At 42.8% G+C, this 19,391-nt stretch overlaps 1 protein-coding gene across 1 annotated transcript in view; it reads left to right on the top strand.

Annotated features, from left to right (window-relative positions):
* LOC126424524 (acid phosphatase type 7-like) overlaps positions 1-19,391 on the top strand; it is a 196,203-nt gene that overhangs the window by 103,628 nt on the left and 73,184 nt on the right. The window contains exon 5 of the mRNA XM_050087258.1: positions 19,291-19,388. Coding sequence (XP_049943215.1) covers positions 19,291-19,388 — 98 coding nt within the window. The remainder of the gene's footprint in view (positions 1-19,290; positions 19,389-19,391) is intronic.

Raw genomic sequence — 19,391 nt, 5'->3', positions numbered from 1 at the left:
CATGTATTTGTATATATTTTATATATTTGTAATTTATCAGTGTAATATTTTTGTACTTATTCTTGGTCAGTTAATGTTTTTATTGGGATATTTGTAATGACTGGTAAGAAAACGTTTGACTGCAATAAACTTTACTTTTAAAGTAAATGTGGTCATGCTGATCACAACCAGTAAAACCATAACATGAAAATAAAGGACCTACTTTATGCTTATGCTGCTGTTGAGAAGTGGAGAAACTACTTGTATTTCAGGTGGTGAAATGCAGTAGTCAACTATACAATGGAAGTCAGAATAGACAGACAAATTGGGCACATAAAAAAGCACAACACTACTGACAACATTGTTATAACCCATACAATGTAAAATTATATACTTCAGCACTTCATTTTGTTAAGTGTGGACTTCAGCACGTGGGGCTGCTAGTGAAAATGTTGCTCGTAGAATCTTTTTCTATATTTTGTTTATGTTGGCTTCCGCTGCCAGTGGCAGTTGACATAAAAGGTTTCTGGGTGTAGTACTAAGCCATATTGTGACTATACTGGTGAAACAACTGTTTCGGCCACAGTTACAGTGGCCTCCTTCAGGGTGTACAGTAGAAGGCCACCATAACTGTGAGCAAAATGTTGGTTCAACCAGTATAAGTTTTTGTATTGTGAAACTCGTGATACCACACCCATAAAACTTTTATCTCAAAATGGCTCGTCTCTGAAACTTCACATGTGAGAACACGGACAAGTCAGATCATAGCTCAGATGCCACATTTGAGATGTGACGATGTACCAGCTTGGTAGTGACTTGCACCTTATCTTTCCTTCTCAGTCCAAGGCTTTCTTGACTAACACACCAATTTGTGATGTGCTTACCCAAATATCTACACTTGTGACGCTTTGAGAAAAATGACACTACGCAGGACACTTGCATTTTTTAACTAGTGATGGTCCTCCACATCCATTCTTTAATTCTTTAGTAGCCATTTTAATAGAAGTTAACGTCAGAACTCACCTCTCCTATTGTTGCCAAAAGTAAAATTTTCGTAGCCTTGTGACATTGATATACATCTTGAAATAAGAACACAAACTGCTTGATCGACATTGAAATATGCTGGCACATTTTAAGGGAATATGTGAAGGCTGACTAACAAAGACTGAGACTGATTTTATTCTGTAGCTTCCATGATAGTCTCCTATCTATACTGTGAATATTTGAAAAGAGCGGGTTTTTATGTGTAATGTCCATAGGTGGCAGCATTCTCGCATCAGTAGGTTGGTAGTAATGTTCGAGTTTGTAGATACTTTTCGCATTTCTCATACCAAACAATGGAGGTGACGCAAGAGGACCAGTACGGCGCAATAAAATTCTGTGTTCGTTTAAACTGTACAGCCCCTGAGACTTGCAAAAACCTGCAACAAGTGATGGTGAAGCTGCACATCATCATCATCATCATCATCATCATCATCATCATCATGCAACAGTGTTTAGGTAGTTAGAGGATTTCAAAGAAGGCCAACTTGTCTGTTAAGCAAGGTGGACCTGATATTTTAGCTTCTTCTATGAATGAAGTCAACATCAACACAGCTGCTGTGATTGTCTGTGAGGATCGGCAAGTAACAGTACGTAATCTAATTGAAGTATTGAGAATTTCATATGGCAGTATCCTTATGACCCATGTTTGTGCCCATTGGGTGCCATTTCTGTTGACTCCTGAACAAAAGAATGTGCAAATGGAGAAAAGCCGCATCTTTCCGCTGATGGAGGGGATGTGTTTCTGGAATCGATTATTGCTGGTGTCCTTATGATCCTGAAGGAAAACAGGCTTAGCACAGTGCTGAAATAACCACGTGCTCCAACAAAGGTGAAAGCTGATCCATATGCAAGGAAAGTGATGGTGATCACATTTTTTGTATACAATGGAACGATTTACCTGCAAGCACCTCCCCCGTACACTACCGTTACAGCAGCATACTACATATCAGTCAGTATTGGCTAAACTCAGGAAGCACATTGCAAGGAAATTACCAGAACTTTCTCGGACTAGGTAGTGTCTTTATCGTAACAGTGTGTGATCTCGAGTTGCAAATCGAGCCGTGCAGTTTCTGGCTCAATTAGACATTGCCTGTGTACTCCATCTATCTTATAGTCTCAACCTTGCACCCTTTGATATTTTTTTTTATTCCCATTACTAAAGGCAAAGCTTCAGAGCATTCGGTATGACGAATGCGAAGCAGTGCTCGAGAAAAATGAGGCGATTGTCTATGACCTGACAAAGAATGGGGTGCATCGTGTATTCGAGGTCTGGCAGAGTCACTATAAAAAGTGCATTTGAGTAAGAGGGGAGTAAATGTTGAAACAGTAATAACCACCTGTGAAAAAATAAGCTTCAGTCTTTGTCAATCGGCCTTCATATTGTGTGTGCTGGTACACTGACCAGACTTTCTCGTGGGTTCCGTTTTTTTCGTTCCTGATATATGAAACAATATCCAAATTTTCCGAAATTTGTGTTTTTCATGAGAGTGTTTAAAAGTTCACTGAAACACCACTAGGTATTATAATGGATCTGGGAGATGTTATTTTCTACCGGATTTGTCGATACCAAATTGTAAATGTTTTCTTATATTTTTGTCAGAATTTTTTTATTGTAATTTGCCTTATGTTAATTTACTTATATTTTTGAGAGTGACAGCATATTGATTACTATTAGTAGATGTGACGAAGAATATCAAAGAGACTGGTTACAAGTGGAAGCTGGTGTGTTGTGTAAAATGTCTTTGACGCTGGAGTCATCTTCGACTGTAGTCAGTCGGTAGTTAACTCTTGGTGTGTGTTGACGGTAGAACAATGTGCAGGTCGCCGTCATAAATATTTGTTAGTGGAAAAAAAATTAATTATGTTACTATTTTTTATATATAAACTTTAAGAAGAAACCACATTCGAAGAAATGGTATTTGAAGCACCAAAAATGAGGCAAACGCATTGAACCAGGTCAATTCTGCAGCCGACAAAACTGCATAAGGGAATCATACTTCCACTAGACAACTGAAGCCAAGACAAATATCGCCTTGTAAACATTTAACGGAAAAGGTACTGTCACGAAATATGCCAAATTTAAGTAAATAAAAAATAGTGAGCATATTTCAGTATCTCTCCATTCGTCCTTCTTTAGTAGTCTGCAGAGGACTGCAAGCTGAGTGGTTTGGCTAGTTGGTAAGCGTACTGCCATTGTCATGTTTCCTTGATTCTTGTTTTAGTGATGGCTGACTTGAAAGAGCAGTGTGTTTTGAACTTGAATAGATTGCTGCAGAAACACTCAAAATGTTGCAGCAAGCTTTTGGAGATAACACTAGGTCAGACACTGACTTACAAACTGTGGAAGTTTTGCGAGATGGAATTCTGCTGTTGTCAAGCAGACAGAACACCAATTGTGGGCACACACAGAGATCTTTATTATGGAAATATACTTAACTCGGTGACAAAACAGCAACAAGATATGTGAATATGCTAGATCTGGTGGTACGGCTTGTCTCACTGGAATCAGACCCGTAAATCTTGGGAGCAGACCAAGTCCAGGTGATTGGCAGATACTAAGAACACAGTAATTGAAGTTCCACAAGAACTCGAGGAAGCTAGCTCGAGGGTTAACACGAGGCCAAGTCGAGACTCTCAGTGCGGTATGTAAATAGTGCCACTGCGTGCACTTCCTGGAGGCGTTGCTCTCTTGTCGGCCTTCCATTAGAAGCTAGTGCACACCGCTCGACTGACACTTGTTAGTGCCAACTGTCTAACATCTGCTCGCTTTGCTTGGAGTGGTGTGTGCACCGGTTGACGACACTGAGGCGAGCACTTCAAAAATAGGTGAAAATCGATTGGTGACGACCGTTATTCCGCGAGATCATTGTCTGGTGTCACACCGGGAAATGTTCAAAATGTGAGAGGTGTGATTGTGCAAGATTTCTGCAACTCTTTGGGAATAAGTTGTGATACATGTGAATGTATTGTCAGGAAAAATGACCAAGAGAAAGCTTGCAATTAAATTTGTGACATTCTGCTTCAAGATGATCAGAAGCAACATCATGTGAAAGTCTGCACGGAACTTACATAGCTGCTTCAAAACAATCCAAACATTCTTTCAGAGATCGTCACAAGCGATGGAAGTTCGGTGTATGGCAGTGAAACTGAGTAGCAGCAGTCACGGTGGAAGAGTTGTTCTTCGCTTTGGCCCAAAACAAGCTTAGCTAGTTGAGAGTGTCATTAAGTCCGTGGTTATCTAGAGAGATTTAGGGAGGACACGAGGAGGAAACGTCTGTAGAAGTGGTGTACGAGTGACTGGGTGTTCTACCTTTACATTGCACAATCACGTAACGGCCTCCACTGTTCAGGAATTGTTGTCTGAAAGTGAGATGAGTGTCGTTTCCCGGCTGCTGTAGTCACTACACTAGCCTCCGTGTGACTATTTCTTCCTCCCTGAGATGAAAGTACAGTTGGACGGGCAAAGATTTGATACTGTGGAAAAGATTCGAGCAGAATCACAATGTAACAAAGGATTCACTCAAACACAGGCAGAAACATTGGAATCAATGTGTTCACCCACAAGGGGGCTACTTTGAAGGTGATTGTGCTGATTAAGGTCTAGGTAAGATATAATAATTTTAATTAATATATTTTAGAAACCAGCTTGTAGAACCTTTCACCTATGATATATGCCATTGCAGCATTCAGTGGGAGTCTGGGTCACAATACAGATGGACCTCTTCCACATTGATATGTGGATAATAACATGCTGATAAACAGAACTACAAAACTTTTCCACATGATGTAGTTATTAATACTGAAGGGGAATTAGCTTATTACTAATGAAACAATTTGCCTGCAAATAAAACTAACCTGATGCAGGAAAATGGCTTCTTTCCAGTAAACAAAAGTAGTTGGGCTGCATCTTCACTTGATACACATTTTCCATATCTTTTAGTTTTTCTCCACACAATGTAAATATAAAAGGAGCAATCAAATGAAAACCAAACACTTACTATAAAAGGACCGAAGAATGTTTCGATTCGAAAGTAATCACTACGTGCATTAAAACTGACAGAATTCAGACAGCCCGAGGGCAAATGGCAAAGCTGACAGTGGAAACGTACCACATCTCCCCTGCCAAAGAAGTCCAAAGCTGTTCACGCAAGTTCCAGTGAGGTCTAGACGACCCAGCTCCCCTGCAGGTGCTTTCTGCTCACCGAGGTCCTGGAGTGCAAAACTACAGTCAGTGCGCAGTGCTGTGAAGTCACTTTCCAGAAATTGCAGTGCACTGTGAAGTCAAAAAGAACAGATATATTTTCGGGCAGAATTATCTGTTGCACAGCAATGCCCGCACCCACATTGCTAGTTGGACAAAGGCTAAATTTCAGCAATTCGGTTGGCAAACACTGCAACATCCTCCGTACAGCACAGATCTTTCACTTTGTGATTTTCACTTGTTGGCAACGTGAAGAAAGACGTGCGTGGACATCAGTTTGTCAGACAAGGAAGTGCAAGAGCGGGTCAATTGTGGATGTCAGCAGCCGACTGTGTTCTACAAAACAGAAATTGATCGTCTCGTCTACCAGTTGGACAAATGTCTTTATGCATGTGGTGATTACTTTTGAATGGAACTATTCCATGCTTTTGTTGTGGTGGCTGTTTGGTGTTCATTTGACTGCCCGTCATAGATGATACTTGATGTCCAATTTAATTGTGATGGGCAACTGGAATTCAATACTATGAAAACCAAGGGAACAGGAAATAGACCAGTACAGCCTGGGGAAAGGAAATGAAACAGGAACACATCTGGTATAATGTTGCACAGAGTGCAATATCCCCCCTGCGGGTCCGGGGGTTAGAATAGGCCCGAGGTATTCCTGCCTGTCGTAAGAGGCGACTAAAAGGAGTCCCTCCCCCTCAAGGGGGTCGTTAGCGCCTGCGTCCGGAGACGGACGGTTCCACAACCTATATTTGCGGTAATTTTTGTTTTTCACTTCTTCTCGTTTCTTCCTTCCTTTGGTTGGTTCTTTTCTTTGTTCTTCTCCATCACACTGTCTTACTTACTCTTTCCCTTGCCTTCTTCTCCTTGCCTTCTCTGGTCTCCGCCTCGACGTTTGAGACAGTCTGTCCTCTCTCTCCCTGTCTCCCTTCTTTTTCCTCTTCTTCCTTCCTCCCTGTGCGTGCCTGAAGGCCGACCCACACGTTCGCACGCGTACCCGGTGACGGGGTAACGCGTAATTCCCCGCCCTGGGTAGACAAGTAGGCACGCACGTACCCCCTGGTAAAGGCCAGGCACAGAGAGGGGTGATTGCCTTAGCTGATAGCTTCTGACCATGCCGATTGGTCCCTCCGTCTGTTTCTCGGGAGGTGTGACCTGAGGTGTAAACATTCACCTAAGGCGGGAGTGCCCTCTGAGAGGGTCCCCACAAGGAAGGAGCGCGCCATCTGAGACACTGGCAATCGTGGGGTATTCCTCCGCAATGGATTTCTCTTCTTCTTCTCTCTCGACTTATGCCCACAAACAGAAACTTGACCAACCACCAGTGACAAAAGTACTACCACCTGCCCCACAGTTCCTCGTAGTTTCTCGATCTGAGGATGGAAAGGATTTTTCCTCTGTCAACCCTTTTGTTATCCAGAAGGGCATAGATGCCATAGCCGGATCTGTCAAGTCTTGTACCAGGTTGCGTAAAGGTACCTTGTTACTAGAAACTGAGAGTGCCTTTCAGGCACAAAAACTGCTTCGGGCCACACTCCTGTACACGTTCCCTGTCTGGGTGGAGGCTCACCGCACTTTGAATTCGTCTTGTGGTGTGGTATATACTAGATCACTCGACGGATTGACTGACGAGGAGATACAGTCTTTCCTCGCTGAGCAGGGCATGACGGCTGTCCACAGGGTCATGAAAAAGGTCAACAATGACCTTGTGCCGACCCGGACACTTCTCTTGACCTTTGATAGTGTTCAGCTGCCGTCGCGCATCAAAGCGGGCTACGAGGCTATTTCTGTTCGCCCCTATGTCCTGACACCTACGCGCTGCTACCAGTGTCAGCATTTTAACCACACCCACCAGTCTTGTTCCAATGCGGCTAAATGTGTCACTTGTGGCAGGGATGCCCATGAGGGTGACTGTCCACCTCCGTCTCCTCATTGTGTGAACTGTCAGGGTGACCATGCAGTGTCCTCCCGCGACTGTCCCATCTACAAGGAAGAACGCTGTATCCAAGAAATTCGGGTCAAAGAGAAAGTGTCCACCTCGGCTGCTTGCAAGCTATTTGCTAGTAGGAAGCCCACGCTGCTCCCAGCGGGGAAATACAGTACTGTCCTCGCCTCTCCTCGGACTACCAGGGAGGTGGCGACGCAGACATGCGACCTGACCTTCAGCACTATGGTTGTCCGTTCGGCCAGTGCTAAGATCGCGTGGTCGACGTCTCCTCTTCCTCCCGTCACCCCTCAGACACAAGCACCTTCATCAGCTTCTGCCAAGATGAAGACCCAGAAGTCAGATGCACGGGCCTTCAAGAAGGAACCGTCCCGTGCAGACTTCCTACGTACCCCGAACTCCCAGCCATCGACCAGTACTTCCACTAAACAACCTTCCAAGAAGGCTCATAGGAAGCAAAGTTCTCCTTCTCCGCCACGGCGCATTTCTTCTCCTGCGCCACCCAGCAGTTGCCGCTGCAGGCTGTCATCCGTTTCGCCTGGCCGCACCGCTGGTAGCCAAACATCTGGCCGTCCACCGGCGGAGGAAGCTCCTCCTCCCGGCCATCTTAACGAGATGGCTGATGAACCTATCGAACCAATGGACGATGACTGTCCGCCTACTGATAGCGGCGGCAGTGCTCGCTCGAAGCCAGGCCCTCAGCGTCCTTCGAGGTGACCCCTCCTTTCCTCTTCCTTTTCTTCTCACGATGGCACTTATTCACTGGAATATTCGCAGCATTCGCTCCAACCGAGAGGACTTGAAGTTGCTGCTCCACTTGCACCGTCCGCTCGTCGTAGCCCTCCAGGAAACGAAGCTAGGCCCATGCGATCAAATTGCCTTGGCACACTACACCTCTGTGCATTTTGACCTACCCCCTGTGGCAGGTATTCCGGCTCATGGAGGCGTTATGTTGCTGGTCCGGGATGATATTTACTATGATCCCATCACATTGCACACCGGCCTGCAGGCAGTTGCCGTCCGAATTACTCTCCCCACTTTTACATTTTCCATTTGTACCGTTTACACTCCGTCGTCGTCTGCCGTTACCAGGGCAGACATGATTCAACTTATTGCTCAGCTACCTGCATCATTTTTGTTAACTGGGGACTTCAATGCCCACCATCCCCTTTGGAGCTCTCCAGCATCCTGCCCGAGGGGCTCCCTGTTAGCAGACCTTTTCAACCAGCTGAATCTTGTCTGCATCAATACTGGCGCCCCTACTTTTCTTTCGGACACATCTCACACCTATTCCCATTTAGACCTCTCTATATGTACTACCCAACTTGCACGCCGGTTTGAGTGGTATGCACTTTCTGATACATATTCGAGCGACCACTTCCCGTGTGTTATCTATCTCCTGCATAATACCCCCTCTCCGAGCTCAACTAGTTGGAACATCTCCAAAGCAGACTGGGGGCTCTTCTCTTCCAGGGTGACCTTTCAGGATCAAACCTTCACAAGCTGCGATAGTCAGGCCGCACATCTCACGGAAGTCATTCTCACTGCTGCTGAATATTCCATCCCTCACACTACTTCTTCTCCACGTCGCGTACCGGTCCCCTGGTGGACCGCAGCATGTAGAGACATTTTACGTGCTCGTCAACGTGCTTTACGCACCTTTAAACGCCACCCTACAGTGGCGAATTGTATCAATTATAAACGATTACGTGCGCAGTGTCGTCGTATTATTAAAGAAAGCAAGAAAGCCAGCTGGGCTGCTTTCACAAGCACCTTCAATAGTTTTACTCCTTCTTCTGTTGTCTGGGGTAGCCTGCGCCGGCTATCTGGCACTAAGGTCCTCTCGCCAGTTTCTGGCTTGACGGTCGCGAATGACGTCCTTGTGGCCCCTGAGGATGTCTCCAATGCCTTCGGCCGCTTTTTCGCAGAGGTTTCGAGCTCCGCTCATTACCACCCTGCCTTCCCCCCCCCCCCCCTGTAAACAGGCAGAGGAGGCTAGGCCACCTAACTCCTGCTCCTCGAATCGTGGAAGTTATAATGCCCCATTCACCATGCGGGAACTCGAAAATGCACTTGCCCGGTCACGGTCCTCCACTCCAGGGCCTGATTCTATTCATATTCAGATGCTGAAGAACCTTTCTCCTGTGGGTAAAGGTTTCCTTCTTCGTACTTATAATTGCATCTGGGTTGATGGACATGTTCCCGCATGCTGGCGCGAGTCTATTGTTGTACCGATTCCTAAGCCGCGGAAGGACAAGTACTTGCCTTCCAGTTATCGACCCATCTCACTTACTAGTTGTGTCTGTAAGGCGATGGAGCGAATGGTTAACTCTCGTTTGGTTTGGCTGCTCAAATCTCGATGCCTACTTACCAATGTACAATGCGGATTTTGTAGGCGCCGCTCTGCTGTTGACCATCTGGTTACCTTGTCGACCTTTATTATGAATAACTTCTTGCGGAAGTGCCGAACTGCGGCTGTGTTCTTTGATTTGGAGAAGGCGTAAGACACCTGTTGGAGGGCGGGCATTCTCCGCACCATGCATACATGGGGCCTTCGCGGTTCCTCCCTCTTTTTATTCGTTCCATTTTAATGGATCGACAGTTCGGGGTACGTGTGGGTTCTGTCCTGTCAGACACCTTTCGCCAGGAGAATGGGGTGCCACAAGGCTCAGTTTTGAGCGTCGCTCTCTTCGCCATAGCAATCAATCCAATAATGGATTGCCTCCCAGCTGATGTATCAGGCTCCCTTTTCTGGATGATTTTACCATCTATTGCAGCACGCAGCGTACATGTTTCCTTCCTGGAGCGCTGTCTTCAGCGTTCTCTTGACCGTCTTCACTCCTGGAGTGTCGCCAATGGCTTCCGTTTTTCTGCCGAGAAGACGGTCTGTATTAACTTCTGACGCTACAAAGAGTTTCTCACACCGTCCTTACGACTCGGTCCCGTTGCTCTCCCATTCGTGGAGACAACAAAATATTTAGGTCTTACATTTGACAGGAAACTTAGCTGGTCTCCACATATGTCATATTTGGCTGCCCGTTGTACCCGTTCTCTAAATGTCCTCCGTGTTCTCAGTGGTATGTCATGGGGAGCGGATCGAACCGTCCTACTTCGCCTATATCGGTCAATCGTCTGCACCAAGCTGGATTATGGGAGCTTTGTATACTCCTCTGCACGGCCGTCCATCTTACGCTGCCTCAACTCCATACAACATCGGGGTTTACGTCTTGCGATCAGAGCATTTTATACTAGTCCCGTCGAGAGTCTTCATGCTGAAGCCGGTGAATTGCCACTAACCTACCGGCACGATATACTGCTTTGTCGGTATGCCTGTCGGCTATCATCAATGCCCGACCACCTGTCTTATCGTTCCTTTTTTGACGACTCTCTCGACCGTCAATACGGGTTGTATGTCTCTGCCCTGCTACCCCCTGGAGTTTGCTTTCATCGCCTCCTTCAACACCTTGATTTTTCATTCACTGCAACCTTTAGAGTGGGCGAGAGCCACACGCCACCTTGGCTCCAGGCTCAGGTTCACGTTCACCTTGACCTCAGCTCGCTCCCAAAGGGGGTTACCCCCGGTTCGGTCTACCACTCCCGTTTTGTCGAACTTCGTTTGAAGTTCATTAATATGACCTTCATTTATGCAGATGGCTCTAAGACCAGTGACGGGGTCAGGTGTTCTTTTATTGTCGGGGCACACAGTTTAAAATACCGGCTCCATGGCCATTGTTCGGTCTTCACAGCTGAGCTCTTTGCCTTCTACCAGGCTGTTCTTCACATCTGCCGCCACCGACATTCTGCTTATGTCATCTGCTCCGATTCCCTGAGCACCATCCAGAGCCTCAGTGATCCGTATCTGGTTCACCCTTTCGTGCACCGGATCCAACGCTCTCTTCAGCAGCTGGTGGACGACGGTTCTCCGGTTAGCTTTATGTGGGTTCCTGGCCATGTAGGTATCCCTGGGAATGAAGCTGCAGATGCCGCGGCCAAGGCTGCAGTCCTCCAGCCTCGGACAGCTTCTTGTTGTGTCCCTTCATCAGATTGTAGCAGGGTCATTTGTCGGCGCATTTTATCGCTGTGGCATGCCGATTGGGCTGCACTTACGGACAACAAGCTTCGGGCCTTGAAACCTCTTCCCGCGGCTTGGACGTCCTCCTCACGCCTTTCTCAGCGGGAAGAGGTCGTTTTGGCCCGGTTATGAATTGGACACTGCCGGTTGAGCCATCGCTATCTGCTGACGGCTGCACCGGCATCGTTCTGCCCATGTGGGCAATTGCTGATGATCCGCCACATTTTAACGTCCTGTCCGAATTTTAATACACTGCGTCTTGATCTTGCCTGCCATGTACTCTGGGTGCCATTTTAGCAGATGACCTAGGAGCAGCTGCTCGTGTTCTTCGTTTTATCAACTTGACAAACCTGTCTTAGGACATTTGATTATGCTGTTTTTTTAAAAAAATCCTATGCCTGTTACTACGTCTTATATAGTGTTGTCCCTTTTAGTTGCTGTTTTAACCTCCTTGTGCCTCGCGGTGCATTCCTAACTTAGTCTGGGCCCTAATGACCATTGTAGTTGTGCGCCCTAAAACAAAAGAAAGAGAGAGAGAGAGAGAGAGAGAGAGAGAGAGAGAGAGAGAGAGATAGAGTGAGAGTGAGAGAGTGCAATATAATCATTGGAAACATTTTTAATTTTTTATTTATTTTATTTTATTTATTTATTTTTTTAATGAAGAGACAGAAGGTGGTAAATGTGATCGATATCGTGGAGACTCTGCAAGATTTCAAGCAGATTTTATAGTGGTAAGAAGAGATTTCGAAACCAGATTTTAAACTGGAAAACATTTTCAGTTGTTGACTTAGAATCTGAGCATAATTTATTGGTTACAAATCAGATATGAAACTGAAAAAAATTTTGAAGCTACAAATTAAGGAGTTGGGACCTGGATAATTTGAAATAACTACAGCTTCTCGAAAGTTTCAAAAGAAGCTTTAAGCAACCAGCAAAAGGAGGCGGCCAAAGGAAATGTAGACATATAAAAAGGAGTTTAGCAGAAAGTGAAAAATAGCGAAGTTGTTGGAGCATATTTGGCCATTAGAAAGGAAATATAGGAAAATTGAAGAAAACTTTGAAAAGACGAGCAGCGGTATAAATATCAGTATTACAGCTCAGGTGGCAAACCAGTAATAAGTAACTAAGTGATATATGTAGAAAGTATGTACAAAGGAGAAAAATTAAAGACCATACTATGGAAAGGAAAGGGTAAGTAGATAAAGGTGTGATGGAAGGTATGACACTTCGAAAATAATTAGACAGAGTAGGGAATGATCAAAGTTGAAACAAGGAACCTGGAGTAGTTGACATTCTCTTGGAAATATTAATATCCTTGGGACTCTAGGAAATATTAATATCCTTGGGAGAATATACTGTGTCAAAATTATTCCACCTGGTGTGCCAGATACGAGACAGGTGAAATACTGTCAGACTTTGACTCTTCCAAAGAAGACTGGAGTGCATATTACAGGACAATTACAGAAATCCAGGTTGCAGAATACTGTTATGTATTATTTATAGAAGAATAGGAAGACTAATAGAAGCTAACGACAGGGAAGATCAGTTTGGGTTCAGGAGAAACTGAAGATGATACGAGGAAGTACTGACCCTATGGCTTATAGAAAACAGATTGCAGGAAGACTAACTGTGTTTGTAGCATTTGCAGATTGAGCAAATGCATTTAACATTGTTGACTGCAATACACTATTTGAAATTCTGAAGGCAGCTGGGATAAAATACAGGGAGTGAAATGAAATGTTACATGCAACTTGTACAGAAACCAGACTGCATTTTAAGAGTCAAAGGGTATGAAAGGGAAGCAGGAATGAGACAGAGTTGCCTGTTTGCCATGTTATTCAATCTGTATCTCGAGCAAGCTGTGAAGGAAACCAAGGAGAAATTTTCAAAGGAAATTACAGTTAAGCGAGAAGAAATAATAAGTTTAAGGTTTGCTGGTGACATTGTAATTCTGTGAAACACGGATAAGGATTTCAGAGTTGAACGGAGCGAAAAATATCTTGAAAAGAGACTGTTAAAATGAATGTCAACAGAAGTAAAATGAGAGTAATGGAAGGTAGAAGAATCAGATCAAGATGATGCTGAGGAAATTAGTTTCTAAGATTAGTTCATGAGCCCACACGAATTGCAAATGGTTGCGAGAACACACTTGACCTCTTGGCCACAAATAATCCTGATCTAATAGAGAGCGTCATGACAGATACAGGGATTAGTGAACACAAGGTCAAAACCATATCAACCAAAACCACTAAAAATAAACGCAAAATATATCTATTTAAAACAGCAGATAAAAATTCGCTTGACGCCTTCCGAAGAGAGAGGCTCCATTTCTTCCAAGCTAATTATGTAAGCATAGACCTAATACAGCTCAAATTCAAAGATACAGTATCGACAGCAATAGATATTCATACCACATAAGTTAATAAGAGATAGCACTGATCCACCATGGTACACAAAACAAGTCAGAACAATGTTGCAGAAGCAAAGAAAAAGGCATGCGAAATTCAGAAGAATGCAAAATCCCCAAGACTGACTAAGTTTCACGGAAGCTTGAAATTTAGTGCGGACATCAGTGTGAGATACTTCTAATAGGTTCCACAATGAAACAGTGTCTCAAAATATGGTAGAAAAACCAAAGAGATTCTGGTCATGTGTAAAGTATACCAGTGGCAAAAAAAAACAGTCAATACTGTCACTGCGCAATAGCAACGGAAATGTTACCAATGATGATGCCACTAAAGCAGAGTTGCTAAATACAGTTTTCAATCATTCCTTCATGAAAGAAGATGAAGTAAATATTCCAGAATTCGAAACCAGAAAAACTGTTAGCATGAGTGACATAAAAGTAGATGTCTTAGGTGTTGTGAAACAACTCAAATCACTTAAGAAAGGAAAGTCTTCCGGTCCAGATGGTATAGCAATCAGGTTCCTTTCAGAGTATGCAGACACAATAGTGCCTTTCTTAGCAATCATATACAACTGCTCACTTGACAAAAGGGTCTGTTCCTAAAGAGTGGAAAGTAGCATAGGTCACACCAACATTCAAGAAAGGAAATAGGAGTAACCCATTGAATTACAGACCCATATAACTGACCTCAATTTGCAGTAGGATTTTGGAGCATATACTGTACTCGAACATTGTGAATCATCTTGAAGAAAATGACTTATCGATACATAACCAACATGGATTCAGAAAAATATCATTCTTGTACAGCACAGCTAACTCTTTATTCCCATGAAGTAATGAGTACTGTTGACGAGGGATCTCGGATCGATTTCGTATTCCTAGATTTCCAGAAGGCATTTGATACGATTCCTCACAAACGACTATTAACAAAATTGCATTCATATGGAGTATCGTCTCAGTTGTGTGACTGGATTCGTGATTTCCTCTCGGAGAGGCCACAGTTCGTAGTGATAGACGGTAAATCATAGAGTAGAACAGAAGTGATATCTGGCATTCCACAAGGTAGTATCATAGGCCCTTTGCTGTTCCTGATTTACATAAATGATCTAGGTGATAATCTGAGCAGCCTCCTTAGATTGTTTGCCGTCTAGTAAAATCATCAGACGATCAATTCCAATTACAAAATCATGTAGAGAGAATTTCTGTTTGGTGCGAAAAGTAGCAATTGGCATTAAACAAAGAGAAGTAAGAGGTCATCCAATGGGTACTAAAAGAAATCCAATAAATTTTGAGTATACGATAAATCTCTCAAATCTAAGGGCTGTCAATTCGACTAAATACCTAGGAATTGCAATTACGAGCAACTTTACATTGGAAAGACCTCATAGATAATATTGTGGGGAAGGCGAAACAGACTATGCTTTTTTGGCAGAATGCTTAGAAGATGCAACAAACCCGCTAAAGAGACAGCCTACATTATACTTGTCCATCCTCTGCTGGAATATTGCTGTGTAGTGTGGGATCCTTACCATGTACGATTGATGGAGAACATCGAAAAAGTGCAAAGAAGGGCAGCCCATTTTGTGTTATTGTGCAATAGGGGTGAGAGTATCACTGATATGATACGTGAGTTGGTGTGGCAGTCACTAAAACAAAGGCAGTTTTTTTTTGCGTCGAGATCTATTTATGACATTTCAATCACCAACTTTCTCATCCGAATGCGAAAATATTTTATTGACACCCGCCTACATGGGGAGAAAAGATCATCATGGTAAAATGAGAGAAATCAGAGCTCGAATGGAAGGATTTACGTGTTCCTTTTTCCCACGCTCCATTTGAGAGTGGAATGATAGAGGAGTAGTGGTAGTAGTAGTATGAAAATGGTTTGATGAACCCTGTGCCAGGCACTTAAGTGTGAATTGCAGAGTAAACCATGTAGATGTAGATAAGACACTAAAAGTAGTACTCGAGTTTTGTTATTTGGGCAGCAAGATAATGGATGACGGCCCAAGTAGGGAGGATGCAGATTGACTACAGCAAGAAACATCTTTCTGAAAAGAGGAATTTGTCAACTTCTAATATAAACTGCCAGAAGAAAATTAGTACACCATTTTAGAGGTTTCCAGTTCATTTATGATTTATTATTGCAACAGAGCATATAGAGTACACTAAATGATTATATTTGCAGAGCAGTATCACGAGCAGTTCTGAGATACTAGGTATTGGTGCACATCGCGAACACCCACGTTAGTTGTATGGTGTAGCCTCCACAGGTGGCATTTCAGGCTCTCCTCTCTCTCTCTCTCTCTCTCTCTCTCTCTCTCTCTCTCTGGCATCCAGTCGATCGTGCAATGTCGGATACTGTCCCAGGACATGATACGCCACACTCGCTCGATCTGTACGTGTAGTTCTGTAAGAGTAGTCAACCGACATTTCGCACGAGTCACTTCTTGGCCCGTCGTATCCGACACGTACTCGATTGGAGACGGCCAGGAAAGTTGCTGCACATCGTGAGTAAAGTGTCAAATTGCACGGGCAGAATGTGAGCGAGCGTTATAAAGAATAACGAAACGTCACCTTCCTGTTGCAAAAATGGCAAAAGGGTGGGTCTGACAACATTTTGAGTGTTGAGAGTGCCGCTTATTGTCCCCCTAGAGAAACGCCAAAGGTGAAAGTGTGTTGTAGCTTATAGCACCCCAAACTGTAATGGAGTGGGGCAAGTGTCTCTTCGACAGGTGAACACTGAGACGACGGTCATCCAGTCTACACTGTAGGTGCAAATGAACTTCACTTGCAGGCAGGCAATATCTACTTTCATCGCCGCAGACTGTAGCGTGCCATTCCGTCGTTAAGTGATCCTCAGACGGCACTATTCGAGCAGTGCACGTCAGTGCTGTGGTGCGATTGGAAGACGGGCTAGAGATCTGCATGTCCCCTGTAGATCTACTGCCGATAACTAGTTCCCGACAGTTTGTGTTGACACGTCTGGGCTCGTGAGCCCTCTTATCTGTACTGTGGTTGCTGTGTGATCTGCCACTGCTGCCTTTACAATATGATGATCCTGACGGGTGTCTGTGCTTTGTGGACACCCAGAACCTCTTCTGTGGGAGTGAGAATGTTCGTGTGATCATTTCACAACTGATGCAGCACATCTAACTTGTGTAGCCTAATAAATAAAATTGAAATGACAGTTGTATTTTCTTGTTCAGTATAACAATGTTAGAAAACAAAGAATTAGTCAGTGTTCTGTAGATCATTTGCACAGTTTCTACTGAAATGTGTAATGGATCAGTTTGCAGGCAGCAGGAACATGCTACACGAGCTTAAATTTAATAACAATGAGAGGCAATGTCCTGACTAACTGACCGACTATCCGTTGCCCAGTGCAATTTGTGATTAGAAGGGGATGTTGATTTTATACTGTAGACATTGTTTAAGAAGTGATTTTTCAAAACAGGGGATAAAAGGATTTTTGAAAAATGTCACTATTAAGACAGTCTTGAAGCTAAACGTATGAAAATAGATTTTTGGTTTCTCGGTCATAAATAAATAAATTTGTGTTTCAGCCTTTTTGGAAATGTAACCCCTATAGGGTTGAAATGCGGGTGAAATTGGTTTTCCCTTCAAAAAAAAAAAAAAAAAAAAAAACAACTTAGACATTTTAAAGCCATTTCCATTAAAATTGGTATTAGCCTTCTGGGATAAAAAAAAATGGGTTTCAGTGTTTCCAGAAATCCAACCCCTAAGGGAGTGAAACATGGGATGAAAATACTTCATTATGAAAGCATTTTTATGAAAATTTTTATTTGGTTTCTTGGTTGGAAATAAAAAAAATATTTGTCTCACTGTTTTTGGGAATTAAATCCCAAAGGGCGGTGGAATAGGGCCAGTCTGATTCACTCACTCATCACTCAGCCCAAACTGCCAATGATAGAAACTGGAAATTTGGAGAGGGCTTAGGCGTCATTTCAGAAAAGACTGTTTGAAATTCCTTTCCTAAGGAGGTGAAATAGGGAATGAAAAGCTTTTTGATAACGTTACTGTTAAGGCAATTTTTAAGCCAAACAATGAAATTTTGCAATTTGATTTCTTAGAAAACAAAAATGTTTCAGCATTTTTGGAAATTCAGCCATTAAGAGAGAAACTAGTGGCTGAATTATCTTTGTTAAAGAACTACTAAAGTAGGTTTAAAGCTGTATCTATGAAAATTGATATTGGACTTCACTAGAAATAAAAAATGGACATCCTTCTGTGTTTTTTGGAGATTCAACCCCCTAAGTGGGTGAGATAGTGGATGAACAATTTTATGAATCTATTTCGTAATAAAAAAATTTTCAAAACTAAGATTATGACAGTTGTGAAAAAAAGTGTGTGTCAATGTTTTTTGGAACTTGTCACTAAGGGTGGTGAAATAGGGGATAAATTTTTTCTAAGAAAATATTTCATTATATTAAATAACTTTAAAGCTAAATATATGAAAATTAGTGTTTCAATTCCCGGTTAGATTAAAAAATGTGTGTTGAGGAATGAAAGTTTCTGTGGGAATATCACCACTAACCACAAGCCCACAAAAGCCATGATTAACAAAGACTTAGACTCCAGCTACGAGAACTGCTTTTTGGTCAGAAGTCCATTTGGAAAAGACCATGCTTCTATGGCCTTAGATAGCATAAAAAGTTTAGGTGCTGCAAATTGCAAACAATGTAAAGAATTTTACTAAAGAAAAACAAAACAAAAACAAAAAATCTCGCAGACTTACAGCTTATGAAAGCAAAGCAGTGGATGCTAAAGCTAGTTTGTCTATAATAGTACTCCTGTACTCAAAGATAGTTTGTTTTGGCTACATGTGCTACCACTTTAGAATTAAAAATATATCTACAGAACAGGAAGAGTTGGCCAAAAGAAATGATTTTAGGCTAGATTTAAAATTCACCTTTCTGTCTGTCAGAGATTTTGTTATTGGACAAATGATCAAAGATTTATGTGGCTGCATATGGAGTGCCTTCTTGAACAACTGACATTCGTATGAAAAAATAATGGAGGTCATTTTCTTCCTTGTTCCAGTGTTGTTGCAGTTAATAGCACTTTTTTTCCCCCAAATTGTCATGAATTATTTATTTCAAATTTCATTTATGAATATACATAGCATCAAGAATGGTTAAAATGGCTAACTCCTTGAAGAACCATCTACAAGATCATTGTGGGTGAACACTTTGTATTATTCTCAGTGTCCAGTATTTTGAAATCATTATTTTGTTTCTGGAAGCGATGAGTTACCCCATAAAATCGTGCTATAAGCCATTAATGAATGGAAATTGCAAAACTATTGAGATGTTGATCTGCTTGTTTTTCAAAACAAACAATTGTAAGAACAAACAAGAAATATGGCAAATGATCTATGGAATATGACATGATCTTTGGAATAAGCCAAAAGGATACTGTTTCAGTGTATTCTCAACATCCCAGTCAGCCACATTGTCTGGAAAATAATGATAAGTCTTGTGTGCCAAGTGAAAAGTATCAATATGATGAAAGGAGGCCCTTTCTATCTATTCCTGTCCTCTGGATGAGATTTTACAGCAAATTAAATCTCATGAAAAGGCAGCTTTGCTAAGTTTCCTACTTAATCTCTGTTACAGGAAAGTGGTGCTCTAGGAGATGAATTTATGAGACAGATAGAACCAATAGCAGCCTATGTTCCATACATGACTTGTCCCGGTAACCATGAGGAGAAAAGGTT

This window comes from Schistocerca serialis, chromosome 10, assembly GCF_023864345.2.
Source record: "Schistocerca serialis cubense isolate TAMUIC-IGC-003099 chromosome 10, iqSchSeri2.2, whole genome shotgun sequence".
Taxonomy (NCBI): domain Eukaryota; kingdom Metazoa; phylum Arthropoda; class Insecta; order Orthoptera; family Acrididae; genus Schistocerca; species Schistocerca serialis.
This window is presented reverse-complemented; position numbering and strand designations above follow the sequence as displayed.